The 15,146-nt window shown below is 32.0% G+C and overlaps 1 protein-coding gene and 1 long non-coding RNA gene across 2 annotated transcripts; one reads left to right on the top strand and one right to left on the bottom strand.

Moving 5' to 3' along the window:
• Positions 1-5,662: 5,662 nt before the first annotated feature.
• LOC127716694 (N(4)-(Beta-N-acetylglucosaminyl)-L-asparaginase-like) lies at positions 5,663-14,773 on the bottom strand. Its single transcript, XM_052222927.1, has 8 exons — positions 13,654-14,773; positions 12,613-12,769; positions 12,213-12,325; positions 11,288-11,403; positions 10,175-10,356; positions 8,887-8,994; positions 7,297-7,430; positions 5,663-6,211 (listed from the first exon to the last, which is right to left on the bottom strand). The coding sequence occupies exons 1-8, from the start codon at positions 13,751-13,753 to the stop codon at positions 6,120-6,122; spliced, it is 1,002 nt and encodes a 333-aa protein (XP_052078887.1). The 5' UTR covers positions 13,754-14,773; the 3' UTR covers positions 5,663-6,119.
• On the top strand, positions 8,478-10,332 carry LOC127716696 (uncharacterized). Its single transcript, XR_007989082.1, has 3 exons — positions 8,478-8,548; positions 9,344-9,422; positions 10,242-10,332. It is a non-coding gene; the product is annotated as an uncharacterized LOC127716696 (long non-coding RNA).
• Positions 14,774-15,146: the final 373 nt, after the last annotated feature.

The raw sequence follows: 15,146 nt of genomic DNA, 5'->3' as shown, positions 1-15,146 counted from the left end.
GCGTTGAAGACCAATTGGTGGCCTTTGGTTGTTTTCTGCTTTTTGATCGGGTTGTCTCTTTGACACATTCCCCGTTTCCATTCTCAATTCTATTGTTAAAAAAAAACAAACAAACATAACGATTTTACAAAACGAAAAATAAACAAACAAACATAGAGACACATGCATATAAAATGTTTTTCGAAATAATATTTTGTCAAATTAAAATAAAAACCAGACCAATCTATTCACATCGAAAGCATTTTTTGTCACATGCTCATACCAAGAAAAATTCCGGTAATAGCCGATGAAAGAATTTGAAAAAAAAGTATATGTTTAACACATATTAAGAAAGTAGTGTATGTATTGTTAAAAGATGCTGATATGTTCAACAATTTTGCAAGAACGTTAAAGAGAATCATTTGCTTTCATTTGTTTATACAAAGATTACAATAATTTGATTAAACTGAATTATGAGTGTAACTAAGTAAGTGAGCATTCAGTTTTTTAATCAGACTATTTGAAGTTCTGATCGATTGTACATTTAAAAACGTTTGTCCAAATAAACATGTACTCCACGTACACGGTGTATTATTATACATACATGTATAAACAAGTTTGTTTTTAAAAACATAGAAGGTTATCTAAGGTTATCAATTAGTACTAAAGGAACTTTACGTGACTAGAATATTACACACTGCGTAAAACGTCAGTGGTCTTTTGAATAAACATCAACAAAGATTTTCTGATAAAAGAATTGCACCAAGTTTGACATTTGATATTATAATCTACATTAAAGAATCAATTGACAAGTACATAAGTATATAAACTAAATTTAAGTCTTAGATGTATACTGGTCTTCTCCTCAATAAAAATTAAATTGGAATCTGTAATGATGTTAATAAACGAAGCTTCAAATCCTATACATTACGTTTATGTGATATATTTTCTAATTCCTGATAAAATTAAATAAGATGACCTCTGACATTCAACAAAAATATGAAAATAACACTTCATAAATTTTAAGCGTCAGAAGTGCCATTCTATGAATGTGTAAAGGATCATCATCTATTCATTGTAATAATGTTTAAAAATTGTTAAAACAAATAGATTTGGTGTACTATTGATAAAATGGTTGTTGCTTATGAAAACTCACGCTGATTAAAACAAACCATACCGAGACTATTTCTTAATCACACCTCTGTTGTAAGTAGGAAACGCACGCTGAAAAATACATACATTACTATTTCTTGTCGTCACCTTTTGATTGTATGTATTAAATAAACTCATCATAGATGAATCGTAAGATTAAAATTTTATCCTTCAGACGCGTGTTTCGTCAACGGAAGACTCATTTGTGACGCTAAAATAAAAACAGTTAAAAAGGCCAAATAAAGTACGAAGTTGAAGGGCATTGAAGAAACGCGTCTGGTGTACAAAAATTTAATCCTGGTATCTATGATGAATTTATTTACAGTTGATCAATGTGCGTATCTGTAATATAAACGGAAATACGTTATTTTAGGACACATGACTGTATTTCCTTTTGGCTACTTCCTGTACTTACAATGCTAGACAAAAATATTTTTTACAACTGTTCAATGTGCGTATCTAGCAATATCTCATTTAACCAATGTTTCAATCATGGCGTTGTCAGTTTATTTTCGACTAATGAGTTTGAATGTCCCTTTGGTATCTTTTGCCTCTCTTTTGAAACTTAATATTATTGCTATATACCTATGAACATTCACGGTCGATACATTGATTTTGGCATTGCACAAGATCATGTTTATCTTTGACCTGTTAATTTCGTCTTTACACTTAAACCTTCGGATGTTGTGTGTGTACTGATTGATATTATAATTTATAGTCTTAGATACATGTGGGTTTTTTTATTAGTTGTTATTGGCTTTGAACTAGCTTTCAGTAATTGCGAGTTCTCTCAGATAATTTCTTTGTGTCTCAGTGTTTTTCTTAAATGTGTTTGTGCTTTGCATAGATCTGATAAGTAAAGCCCTTTTCAGCTGTTTATTATAGTTTGTTCTTTTGGTGTGCTGTTACATCACTGTCCCATGTTAAATAAGGGTTTGACACCCGCAAACATGTTCAATCCCTCCATATTCTGTATGTGCCTGTCCCAAGTCAGGAGCCTGTAATTCAGTGGTTGCCGTTTGTTGCTGTATATCATATCGCATATTTGTGTTATCGTTTACTTGTTTTGTATTATAAATCAGGGTGTCAGTTTTCTCGTTTGGATTGTTTTACATTTTTCATTTCGGGGATTTAATAGCTTACTATGTGGAATGGGGCATGCTCATTGTTGAAGGTCGTACGGTGACCTATAGTTGCGGTCTCTAATGGAGAGTTGCCTCATTGGCAATATACCACATTTTCTTATTATATACATACAAATTTAGTTTCTCTTGCGACATATAAACAACCGAGCGAAAATGAGGAGCACGTGATATACCTAATTCAAATTAGATTGTTATCGTTCGTTTATAATCCTGGATTGTAAACTGTCGGCTCCCATTTTCAAACTAGTCGTTTTCAAAATGTGTTGCTGTACCTCACACACATGTACAAGCGCAGCCCTTCCTGACATTTCAGTTTTCTAGTTAATATCAAACTTTTATACATTTCATTGTACCATTTTATGAACGATTTTGAAAAATGTTCATGTATTTCACATTGCATACTACCCGTATAAAATACTTGACCTTGAGATCTTTTGAAGAATGTTTAATGTGTGTATCCAGCAATATTAATTAATCTGATCAATGTTTTAATCATAGAAAAATACATTACATTCACATATTGTTTAAATACGTTCAAATTCTACACTCGGAATATTTAAACCCAAATGCTAAATTCGTGTGGGAAGAGAATCAGACAAAAGATCTAGAAAAATGTGTTAAACAAACACAGCATGTGACATATGTTTATATATTATTATCGTTTTCTTCGTTAATACTATGTCAATATTTGATTTGAACTCATTTAAAGTAATCTGATCTAGTATGACATTCAGGATAATAGACAATTGATAATTGTTTCATATTAAAAATTAAAAATTAATGATTTGTGTTTAATTCTGAGATAAGAAACAGACCTTTTTTTATTAAAGTTTCAGAAATTTCAAACATACTTAAAACCTTTCAGTAGGACAATGATAAAACAATCCTATTTCAAACTTTTTTTTTCAAACTAGAAATAAAAATGGATCAAATTCAGTGGCGTAGCCATTTTGAAAATAAATTGTAAGCAGGGGGTCTAGCGGGTGGCAGCCCCCAGTTGCTGAACGATTATATTAAAATTCATGTTCAAAAGTATTTTTTTATTAAATTGTTTTTAAGCACATGCTTAAATACTACACTGGTGCTACGCCACTGAAATTCTAATACAGTAGCTCAAAGACAATATCAAAATTACGAAATAAGCATGACCTACTTACCACGATATGTATGCAATATTGTAGGAAACTACTTTCCTCATTGATGTTGAAATTTATATTGGAGATATATATATAGGCATGTCTATTATTTAAAATGTAAATTGTAACATTGACTAAACTGAAAAGCAATTATCCCAACTAATGTTGTATTACGAAAATAAAATAAAAACTCAATATCGAAACCCTTCATTATTAAGATGCTACTAGCTTTAATATAAATAACTTTGTACTAAGTTTTGTTTCAAACTAGCTTTACAGTGAATAATATGAAATATGTAAATTCCGATTGCGAATGTCGTTCTGCACAGCTTGATCAAAACAAACAAGAGATAAGTTTGCAAACGCAAGAGAAAATGACAATAACATTTTGGATAACTTGGTTTTGTGTACAAATTTTGACACTACTGAAAATATTTAGGAAAAAGACTTATCTAAACCAAATGACATATATATAAGGTCTCTCTTAATTCTCGTCTTTTTAAATGGATTAAATGAGACTAACACGATATTTAAAACTGCATATTTAAACATATAAACTGAGGATTACAGAATATAATATCACTTCCAAAAGCAGATTGAGTTTGATCGAAGATTGATTTGAAATTTGATATGAAAATCCGTATAACATCATGTACGTTATATGATTGTTAACTGGCGTGTTGGTATGGATTAGTTCGTTTACTACGTGCAGTTGTTCCTTATTTAACCATGTTTTATTTGTCGCTCCAATATGGTCAAATCCGACCCATGTGATTGTGTTTTGGCGGGCAACCTTGCGACCTGAGATGTTTTTAAATGAGTTATGTGGATTGCAGTAGCTTTCAAATTTGCTTAAAAGTGACCTGGTTACCTGAGCCAATGTTTTGAACGTGACTTTAAGACAAAATATGGATTCCCTACATGAGCTCCTAATATGTATAATAACTGGTGTGACATTGGCAAACGTGCAATAAACAAATAATCATGTTATGTTGTAAAACAAAAAGACATAAAATTGACTGAGTGTCTTTTGAAATTTGTGTTTTTTTACCCTGAACCTTTCTATTTTTTCTATTAATTAGATGACAATCAATACAGACACCAGAAACTTATTTGTAATATTGATGATATCCTTTATTGTTGTTAAGTAACAATATTGTAATTGCTTAAAATAAAACTATTTTCATTGATCATTATTAAAAACTTTATTTCAGTAGATTTTTGATTATTTGCAATATTTTCATTGATCATTAGTAAAAACTTTATTTCAGTAGATTTTTGATTTTTTGCAATATTTCTATTATTGTCAATTCACGACGCGATAGTTTTGCAAAAATTACGACTGCATTTTTTGAAAGCATTATTTGTAAGCAACAGTTTCTGAAATCAAACAAATAAATCTTGCATGTTTTTCATAGTTCAGCAATCGCCATAATAGATAGATGCACACAAATCCGAAGTTATCTTAAGCCTGGTATCTTTTTTGACTTTTGTGAATCACTGAGTCGATTGCACTGCAGACTGACGTTTCATCCCGGGGGTATTACCACCCCAGTAGTCAACACTCTATTGCTGACATATAAATGTTACTGAAACAGTCAATTTCATGAGAATTTACTGTTTTTTAACTTTTAATTCATTCGGAAGAGTAAGGTCTTTGTACCCCAGGAATAGTTGGCCATAGTTTAATTTAGCGCAACTATTGAAATGCTTCGTAACTGATTTGACATTTCAACTGAAAGAAACTATCAAAATAGAATAAAATACTAATAGAAAAAAATCATAAATCTAGATACAAATCTACTCACACAACATACACTACATGGTATGACTGAAACAAATAAAATCGTTATTGAGATTTCCAATAGCAAAACCAGCAACACAATCAAATATTTGGATAAAATAAAGGCACCAGTAGTTTACCAATGTTCAAACATCGTAAATCATGATTACAAACAAGAGCTGAGTGAATCACATGAACTCCAAAAAGAAGGAGACCTGGTGCGATGACATTGTTAGTATGCATGCATCACCCGACATGCGAATTCACACTCAATCAAAATGCAATAAATGGGAATAGGACATAATCGTTAAAATTACAAATCAGACGACTTCACTGGTATCTGAAGATCTAAGATCGCAAAACATGCCGCTAGTGTGTTCCATCTGGAATAGTTGAATAAATGTTGATATAACTGCAAAATTGTAAAGATTGTTATTGACGATTTTGAAGTAGATTTTATAATTTTATAATTTTTAAGTTTCAACATCTGATTGACACCGCTGGTTGAATATACCTCATTACAATGTTTTAATGGGGAAATAATGGTTGTAAGAATTTTAGAAAGATGTTTTATCGAACATCATGACGACCCGTGTATTTATCGTTCTGTATAAGGATTTTTTTGTTAAGGTTTATGTATCCAGTATGAAGATGGGCGATGGGGATAGAGATATAAGTTTTTTTTGTACAAACATTATTATCTATGAGGTTGGCTACGGAAGAAAGGGTGCTTATTGTCAACTTATCAGACATTTTTTTCTGCTCATATTTTGTTAATCTTCATTTTTACTTAAAATCCAAATGCACATATGTGAAAAATTGATTGTGATTACTATATCGAATGAACTTTCTAGCGGTCGAAACAGTTTTAACCACATTTTCGTTTAAAAATAAAATATCAGTTAGTCTTTTTAGTCATGGCAGTCATACACATTTTGCGGTCAACACTTGTACATTCAGGTTGGCAGGATTGGCCACACAAAAGTCAAAGGATTCCATACCATGACAGACTGCCGCTGAAATAATATCAAATGGTAGTTAGATTAAAGAAATTCTATGACAGAAAATAAATAAGATATAAACCACTGTTTAGCTGATACTCAAGAAATTTTGAGAAGGTTAAAATCAAGACATTTAAGCGCACCAAAGTAAAAATGTGCAACAGGACATAAAAAATCGTTTTTTCTGCATTGTATCGATTTGATGAGTTGACCCTTTTTCAACTGAATTTTATGGTTTGTTTTTATGTTATGCTGTTACACCCCTGTCCCAGGTTAGGAGGAGGGTTGAGCGCTCACGCCACATTTTTTATGTGCCTGTCCCAAGTCAGGAGCCTGTAGTTCAGTGATTGTGGTTGGTTCTTTTCTGTCATATTTGTTTTTCGTAAATAATTTTGTTATAAATCAGGCCGTTAGTTTTCTGAATTTTTGAAGGCCGCACGGTTTCCTATAATTGCTTACTTCCACTTCATTTGAACTTGGGTGGATATTTGTCTCAATGGTAATCATAGCACATCTCCTTATTTTCATATTTAGGTCTATTTTTCCATGGAAATTCCAACCTTAGTTTTAGTGTTATTATATATTTTGTATATTTTTTCACAGTACTGTGTTTTCAATAAATCGTACAAGTATCGAAGCACTGGCTACAGGAAGAACGTATCCTTTTGAACTATTCTCCAAATGAGAAATTTTAAAATAAAAGACAATATTTGAAGATACGAAAGGCATCTAATGTTATGGAAGCAAGACTCCTCATGGACGTTTAGTGCAATTTTGAAGAAATACGTATAGAATAAATATCTTTTGGTAGTTTTAGTTTGTGTTGTTGTGATTGCTCTCCCATTGGCATTTATCCTACTTCGCCTTTTCTTCATATCAATGGTACCATTTATGTTTAAATACACCTTCATTTGGCTGGGAAACCTTGAAAAACTATGTAAACTTCAGGTAGTAAGTTATTCATATCAATAATTATTACTTCTTTTCTTCGTTATGCTGATTTAACAGAATTATTCGGTTTTTTTTTATCATTGTTGTTAAATCTTTAACAAAAAAAAAACTGCTGTGGAAAAATTAGAATGAAACGTAGCTTTACGAACCATAATCTCCATTCTGGTTAACAGCAATCATTGCACCACGAAACATTGGATAAAATTGAGTTATTGGTCTCATTGCTGTTGTAAGTGCATTTAATGGATCCATGCCTACTTGCATCATCATAACGGCATGAAACCTGTAAGGGTATAGAACCACTAATTCATGCGGGGTCAAAAAGAACATCCAAGAAAGTAGTACATATTTTAAACAAAATAGTTCCTACGCATAGCTGTAAAAGAGGGACGAAAGATACCAGAGGGACAGTCAAACTCATAGATCGAAAACAAACTGACAACGCCATGGCCAAATATAAAAAGACAAACAGACAAATAATAGTACAGATGACACAACATAGAAAACTAAAGACTAAGCAACACGAACCCCACCAAAAACTGGGGGTGATCTCAGGTGCTCTGGAAGGGTAAGCAGATCCTGCTCCACATGTGGCACCCGTCGTGTTGCTTATGGTATTACAAATCCGGTAAATAGTCTAATTCGGTAGGTCACATTCGTGAAAAGTGAAGGGTATTGTAGTTACGACATAAGGAACATATCCGATTTCATCTGTGAAACAGTTATTCCATAACGGTCAACCAAATCGTGATGGCGTCCGTAAAATTTACGAAGGGAAGATTTCAACTTCAACATTCGGAACTCTTGGTTTAATAGCTTCCTTGTGAGCAGCAATTCTCTATCAAGGAAATCATGATAGGAAATACAAGCCCGGGAATATCGTATCAATTTGGAGATATATACTCCGTATGCAGGCGCTGCTGGAATGTTGCTACATAGAAATGGAAAGTTCACAATTGGGAAGCTGAAATCATCTCTTTTGTCGTAAAATTTTGTTTTCAACCGACCCTCATTGTCAATTTCTAGATGTAAGTCAAAATATGAGGCAGACTTAACTGTATCTGTAGTATCCTTTATCTCTAGTTCGATTGCATAGATTCGTTCAACATAGTCACCAAATTTTATATTATTTAGTGAGAGTGTAATTTTGTCAATAAGTAAAATATTTGGTTAATGTTAGTTTCAAATGAAAGCTTAAGGACTTGGAATCACCGTAAAACCTTTATTGAAAGTTTTTTTTTAAATAATAAAATCAAATTATGAAATTATATAAGAAGGGCACATTTTCACTGTTCTTCAGATCAGAAGTACCTGTTTTTGTTCTACCAAACTTCCGGGAACCAGTGCCGTATAATATGCAACTAACGGTATGATGAATTTTTCAGCACAAATCATGATAAGGTATAGTTTTTACATGAAATGACTGCCACCTTTTTTTTCTAACTTAAGAAAAAGTAGCCATCAATGCTTGAAATTGCAGAATTTAACATAGAAAGCAATGGGGCTATGAATTAGTGTAGTGGTTTTATTCCAAATTTAAGGAACGTGTGATTAATGAAAAAAATGCATTATGTCAAAGCATGTATGAATTCAATATGGTAAATATTTATTCCAAAAATATTTAAGAAGAACAGTTTCGTTTATTATATGAGCAATAGGGAACTGAGTTAACAAAGCAAGATAAAGAGTTCAATTTCACTGCATCACATATAAAAATAGTGTTTACTTAAGATACTTACGCTGGTAAAAATCGCATCATGATATCTCCATTACCAGTAGAAGCAGCAGCACCAACACCATTCATAGCATATGAACCTGCTCCAACTATAGGAGAATCACCTACTCGTCTATATAAAAATACTTTTGATTTGAAACGTTTTAAAAAGGTTTCTCAAAACCAAACATGAAAATTAAAGAGGCCTCAAGTTACACTGCATCTGTATTTTGGACAGTTCATATCTTGCATAACAAACTATTTGTGACCCGGAAGTAACCTTTGGGCGAACGGTTGAAACACTTTATGTCCCGTTATGTCCTGCTTTAATCAATTGTTAATCAAATCTTTTGAAAGGCGAAGGTTTTTTCTACCTGAATGTTTAGAAGGCCAAAGCCAGGTTTGGCATGCATGTCAGTAATTTCACTGACTTTAATGCTCTTCAACTTCGTTATTGATTTTGCATTGAACTTTTATTCCAGTGCAACTGAGCGTCTCATATAGATGATATACGGATATCGCGCAGAAGATGTACAAATTAATACGTCGATTTAGTATCAGGTAGGAATTATTTCCTAAATTGCCAAACATAAAATTTCAACAGAAACAGCTGACAGACTATATCAAAAACTGTTGTCTGTTGTACTTTTCTCTATTAAGTAGTTTTAAAATAAAAACGGAGATAAATCGGTGTGGACAATCCAAATGATAAGTCCAGGAAGATCACACAACAATATGGTCATCAGAAAGCAAATGCAAACACCATGCCATAAACTACTGAAAGGTAAATATTCAGCATCTTGGAACCACCAAACACGGGGGTTATCTTTTGTGTTCTGGACGGGAAAGAACCTGCTTCACAAGTACCACTTAGACCAACTGCTGTGTAGTTTTCCGTTAAATAATTCGCCAAGTGTTTTTCACGTAAAAACGACAAGTGTCACGAGTGGAGTAGAAACTGCTGATACTTCCATAGTCCTCGAGGCCACTCCGTTTATTTGTTTTGGTTCAGGTTGTTAAATCTTAAGTGTTCCGTGCAGTGCTTTACAGACTGTTGTTTTGTCTTTTTGTGTATATTTATGTTTTTGTCATGGTGTTGTCTGTTTTTCTTAAACCGACAGTGTTTGGTATCACCTATAATATCCTCTCTATTTTTCCACATTTACTTTATTTTGATTATGCACGTGCGCTAATTTTTAATTTTTGTTTATGTATATAAACTTATCATAGATACTAGGATAAAAATCTTTTGCAGCAAAATTTACCTATGCTTTTATATGTATTATAAGGGAATAAGATTTAAGATACCATACCCAGGAATTTTGTGGTTAAGTCCATTTGTAGATGTTCCAGAACTGATATCGCCTTTTTTATCAATAGCTAGCATTGCAATGGTATCGTGGTTATCACTATCAATGCTATCCATTAGTGATGAAGTAGTAATATTGGCTGGGATATAGGGACCACAGCCAGAGGAAGGGTCTGGAGAGACATTCTGAAAAGGTTTACAACAAGTTAAGTTTAACGGTCTTATTAAAGACATTACCAAAAATATAAATCGATTTTGTAAAAGAAGACTGAGATTTCAAACAATTGAAACTTATCTGATAATCAGCAAGAAATTGTATTATAACAACAGTGAGCTTACATATCCCAAAAACAATCATTGTCCATCACATAAGACAGAAAGGAGCATAACAAGAAGAACGTACACATAATGACCGATAATAATCTGGAAACATAACAATAATAAAACAAAATTACATTAGATTAAGAAAAATAACTACCACTGAGACTAAGCCATCTATCAATGTTATAACGCAATGGAAATACGGGAACATTGTATTGTATAACGATTTGTTTTAAAGACTAGTAAAAGAAAACTTTGTTCCTTTCAATTTAAAAATTTAAAACTGCATTTCGGAATACTCAAGAATTAAAAATTCCATTACACAAACACTCTTACAAATTTAAAAAAAACAACGATGTTCAACGCAATTTAAAAAGTCATAAAATCAAAGAAAAAAAGGAAGACGATTTTTTTTAAACAATCAAATTGCTTATTGTGAAATGTTATCCAATGAGTGATTGGTTACTAGCACTTGGTTAATTATATTGACTCGTATACATGAACATCTATCTTGAAAATATGTCATCTATGTACAGAGGTTGATTTTATGATGTCATAATAAATCTGAAAAATACATTTTAAAACTTGAATAACTTTCAATGTAAATATTTGTTATGAACCGATTTTCAAAAGATACCAAGGTGATTTCTTTACATTAAGGGTTGACATAAACGGACATATATATCGGAATGATTAATTCTCTAGTATTTATCAATAGTAATAAATCGTAACAGTACATTTCTTATATGTATTATTTTTTTTTAAATTTGTTTACTATTATCCTATACATTCATACCTCCCAAAAATTGGGTTGACAGTTCTTTTGTTTCCATTCACTATACTGAGATTCTGACTTTGTTGACGACAAACTGTTATCCCAACCTAATCCCATTTCAGCAGCAAACAAGGAAGCTGGAATAATTCAATATCGAATAATATATTCATTCACTACAGTATGCTTATAAATCATATAATGTAATAAACAGAATAGTGCATACCAATCAAACTGTAAGGAATTCATAACATAGAACCATAGAAAACAATACTAGAACGAAGTTAGTCAAAGACAACAAAGATAGAATACAATGTAGGAAAGAAGTGGAAAAGACAGGTAAAATAAAAACAATGCTATCTCTTATCTAAATTTCAACTACGAGTATTTTACAAATACATCCCTTCGTCATCGAAGATTTTTTTATTTTATGAGGAGAGTATTGTGACACTTTATTTTTGTGCTAAATTTTATATCAAATAAAGGTAACAGTAGTATACCGCTGTTCAATAGTCATAAATCGATTAAGCGAAAACAAATCCGGGTCACAAACCAAAACCGAGGGAAACATATAAACTATAAGAGGAAAACAACGGAACAACAGAAACACTGAACTGCTACAAAAACAAACGCCAACATACATAGAAACAGACTATTTGACAATTATGTTGAGTTCTATTACAGTTTATGAACGTTCACATTTCGTGTGCACCAGGCATATCTAATATATCATAGTAATGATCTGAAAATTCACAATGTTTGTTTACACCATTAAACTTGTTAGATTGTGAATTTATATTTGTCAGTAGTAATGGTCAAGATTGATCTTGAATCTTACTATTATTCAATATTTCTATATGATTTTTGTCAAGAAACGTACTTAAGTCGTTCCTGATAGTATGATAGTACATTTGTAAAACTTGAACTTGTTCAAACTCAAAATACTTACCTCTTTCTCCTACTAATAATGTATGTTTGGTATATTTCATAACAGCTTTTGCAACAGCAATGGCAGACTTGGTATTAGTCAAACATCCTACAGCACCAACATCCATTGTTTTCCTTCATAAAAGTAGAAAACAATATTTTAAAGTAACCTTATATAAAAATAGGAAGATGTGGTATGATTGCCAATGAGACAACTCTCCACCACAGACCAAATGACGTAGAAGTTAACAACTATAGGTCATCGCACGGCCTTCAACAATGAGTAAAACCACACTGCATAGTAAGCTATAACAAATTCAAACAATGCAAACCAGAAATCGAGAAAACTAACGGCCTGATTATGTATATTTCATTATAAAAACGATATAAAACGACAACATACAGAAATGGATTTTACCTACCCATCCATAATCATGGCGTCCAACGTAGTATTTCCAGCTTCATCTGGTTTTGAACCAAAGCCAACCGCTCCACGACACTGTGAAGTCTCACATGCGCTGCATCCGGTTACAACTGCATCTACAGCAGTGCCGTGATTTTGCATTAGTTCTATCCATGCTAAAATGTAAAAATGCAGACAACACTGCAAATGTATGATTTTATATTGGATATAGATAAATGTTGGATAGTATGTAAAAAGTAAAATAACAAAAATACCGAACCCCAAGGAAAACTCAAAACGGAAAGTCCTTTATCCAATGGCAAAATCAAAAGCTCAAACACATCAAACGAATGGAAAACAACTGTCATATTCCTGACTTGGTACAGGCATTTTCTTATGTAGAAAATGGTGGATAAAACCTGGTTTTATAGCTAGCTAAACCTCTCACTTGTATGACAGTCGCATAGAATTCCATTATATTGACAACAATGTGTGAGCAAAACAAACAGACATTATAGGTAAAAATGTCAAAAATTGGAGTACAGAAGTAAACATTGTGTTATTATCTTAATCACTATAAAAACAAACAACTATGTCAACAAAGAAAAACAAAATGGCATATAGACACTACAGACAAAGCACATAAGCAAAAATGAAAGACAAGAATAAAAAAGATGACCATAGCACAATTACACAATGGAGGGATGTATAAATACCGAGCCAGTACAAATAAGTCGGTTACTGATAAGTCATACATTATGTTACATACCAGCAATAGTAATTGTTTTAAGTCTTATACTCTTATGGTATTGAACTTAATATGCGATATGCTCCAATAAAATGAAAATAGATGTAAAGCAATGTAAATTTTCCATATGTTTTGCCTAGAAATATATTATAAAAAGTCTCCAAAGACAGGAACATTAATTACCATTAATTTATATTTACTGTAGTGGTAGTGGGGATTAAGTCGTGTAAAGTTAGCTGGCATCGTCATTTGTTTGTTTCGCATGTTTGAAACTTACAATCCTAAGCCATTGTACGTGTAGTAAAAACTAACCTGCTCTAGTGGCATTCGGGTACGACCATGTTGTGACCACGATAGGTGTTTTATCTCCACAAACATACACCAGAATTGACAGCAATAGAATAGGTACCATTATCTTGATAACGTGCCTTCGATTACCTTATACGATAAGATATTTCGTTTACAACATTCAGATAAACGGTCAAAATCGAAAGTCCTTCGATTACCTTATATGATAAGATATTTCGTTTACATCATTCAAATAAACGGCCAAAATTGATCGTTTTTTTAGGTAATTTTACCACTATGCATTTGCTATAGTTAGATGGAATTTGTATTCCCAATCCATGAAAACAAAACAACACTTTACGCCTCAAGATCAGTTGATAAGGTTTATACAAAAAACGCTGAATGCAATAACACCGATCGATTAGATTAAAAAGAAAAAAAATAACTTGCTGTGTTCTTTCTCCAAAATTTGCTTCTACCGTGCCAACTACAATTGTTCAACTTTAATATGGTTGTATAGTTAAACACTATTATACAACTGACAAAACAAGACAAACCCCGTACAACTGGGATAATTTTTCTTGTATTTTGAATTGATATGTCTTGATAAGTATTGAAGCACAAATGTCCGGCTACAATTTAGTTTTACAATAATTTTCCAGTGTGAATTATATATTTTTGAGAATAAATAGTATTGAATACAGAACACATTATTTTGAAGATAAAAGATATCTTTTATAAGTTCGCCCTTATATTCAGCATAACTGTTACCTTGAATAAAACAATAAAAAATTTGAATTAACGTTTCGTTGTGTCTTTCCCAATCTTTATTATACGGTAAAAATACTCATGATAGAATTACTTCTTTTTATATTGAATTGATACTAGATAGGGCTTTTGAATTACAGTGTTTTTTGTCGATTGAACGACACAATGTGTAGTCTATTAGTAAAAGATAACCCAGTATTTATTATGGGTAATTATATTCTAATCGTCCATGAGAAATTGTACTTGGCCTAGTATGATTCTTATATAATGCAAAGTCGTCATTTTAAGCAAACTAATCAGCTTGTAATAGAAGTTGAACCCAAAATGTAATGATTTGGGAAAAGAGGCTTTTAGATATGTATACGTCTTGTAAACGTTGAACATTACTTCTTCTGTTTCAAGTTTGATAAAATTAGTATTGTTGTGATATTTTGTAATTCTATGTTTTACAATTCTTATATGTCAAGATAAGATGAGTGCAAATATTCAAATGAAAATAACACTTTATACAGAAGGTTCGTCCGAAACTTTTTTCTGGATATACTAAGTGATATTTATAGTCATGTACCTATTAATCTTTGCATACTTAAAGGTATTGTAAACAAAATTCGTAAGGGTTCCGCGGAACCCAGTGTCTCGCCTACTTTTGCTGCTAGTCACAGGCTCAACAAAAACGGGGAAAAAATATTAAAAATTTGCCTATAGATACTATATTTTGATTGTAAGAAGCTTCTGTCCAGGTTTTGTAA

This window comes from Mytilus californianus, unplaced genomic scaffold, assembly GCF_021869535.1.
Source record: "Mytilus californianus isolate M0D057914Y unplaced genomic scaffold, xbMytCali1.0.p SCAF_9, whole genome shotgun sequence".
NCBI classification, from domain to species: Eukaryota; Metazoa; Mollusca; class Bivalvia; order Mytilida; family Mytilidae; genus Mytilus; species Mytilus californianus.
The sequence above is the reverse complement of the archived record's forward strand: the minus strand, read 5'-3'. Positions and strand labels throughout refer to the sequence as shown.

Excerpts from the sequence above, each read along its gene's own strand:
- LOC127716694 (XM_052222927.1), bottom strand. The coding sequence starts at position 13,753 with ATGGTACCTATTCTATTGCTGTCAATTCTGGTGTATGTTTGTGGAGAT. Across the intron at positions 11,404-12,212 it reads ATTATTAGTAGGAGAAAGAG|CTTCCTTGTTTGCTGCTGAA; the intron begins GTAAGTATTTTG and ends GAATTATTCCAG. Across the intron at positions 7,431-8,886 it reads ATGATGCGATTTTTACCAGC|GTTTCATGCCGTTATGATGA; the intron begins GTAAGTATCTTA and ends ATACCCTTACAG.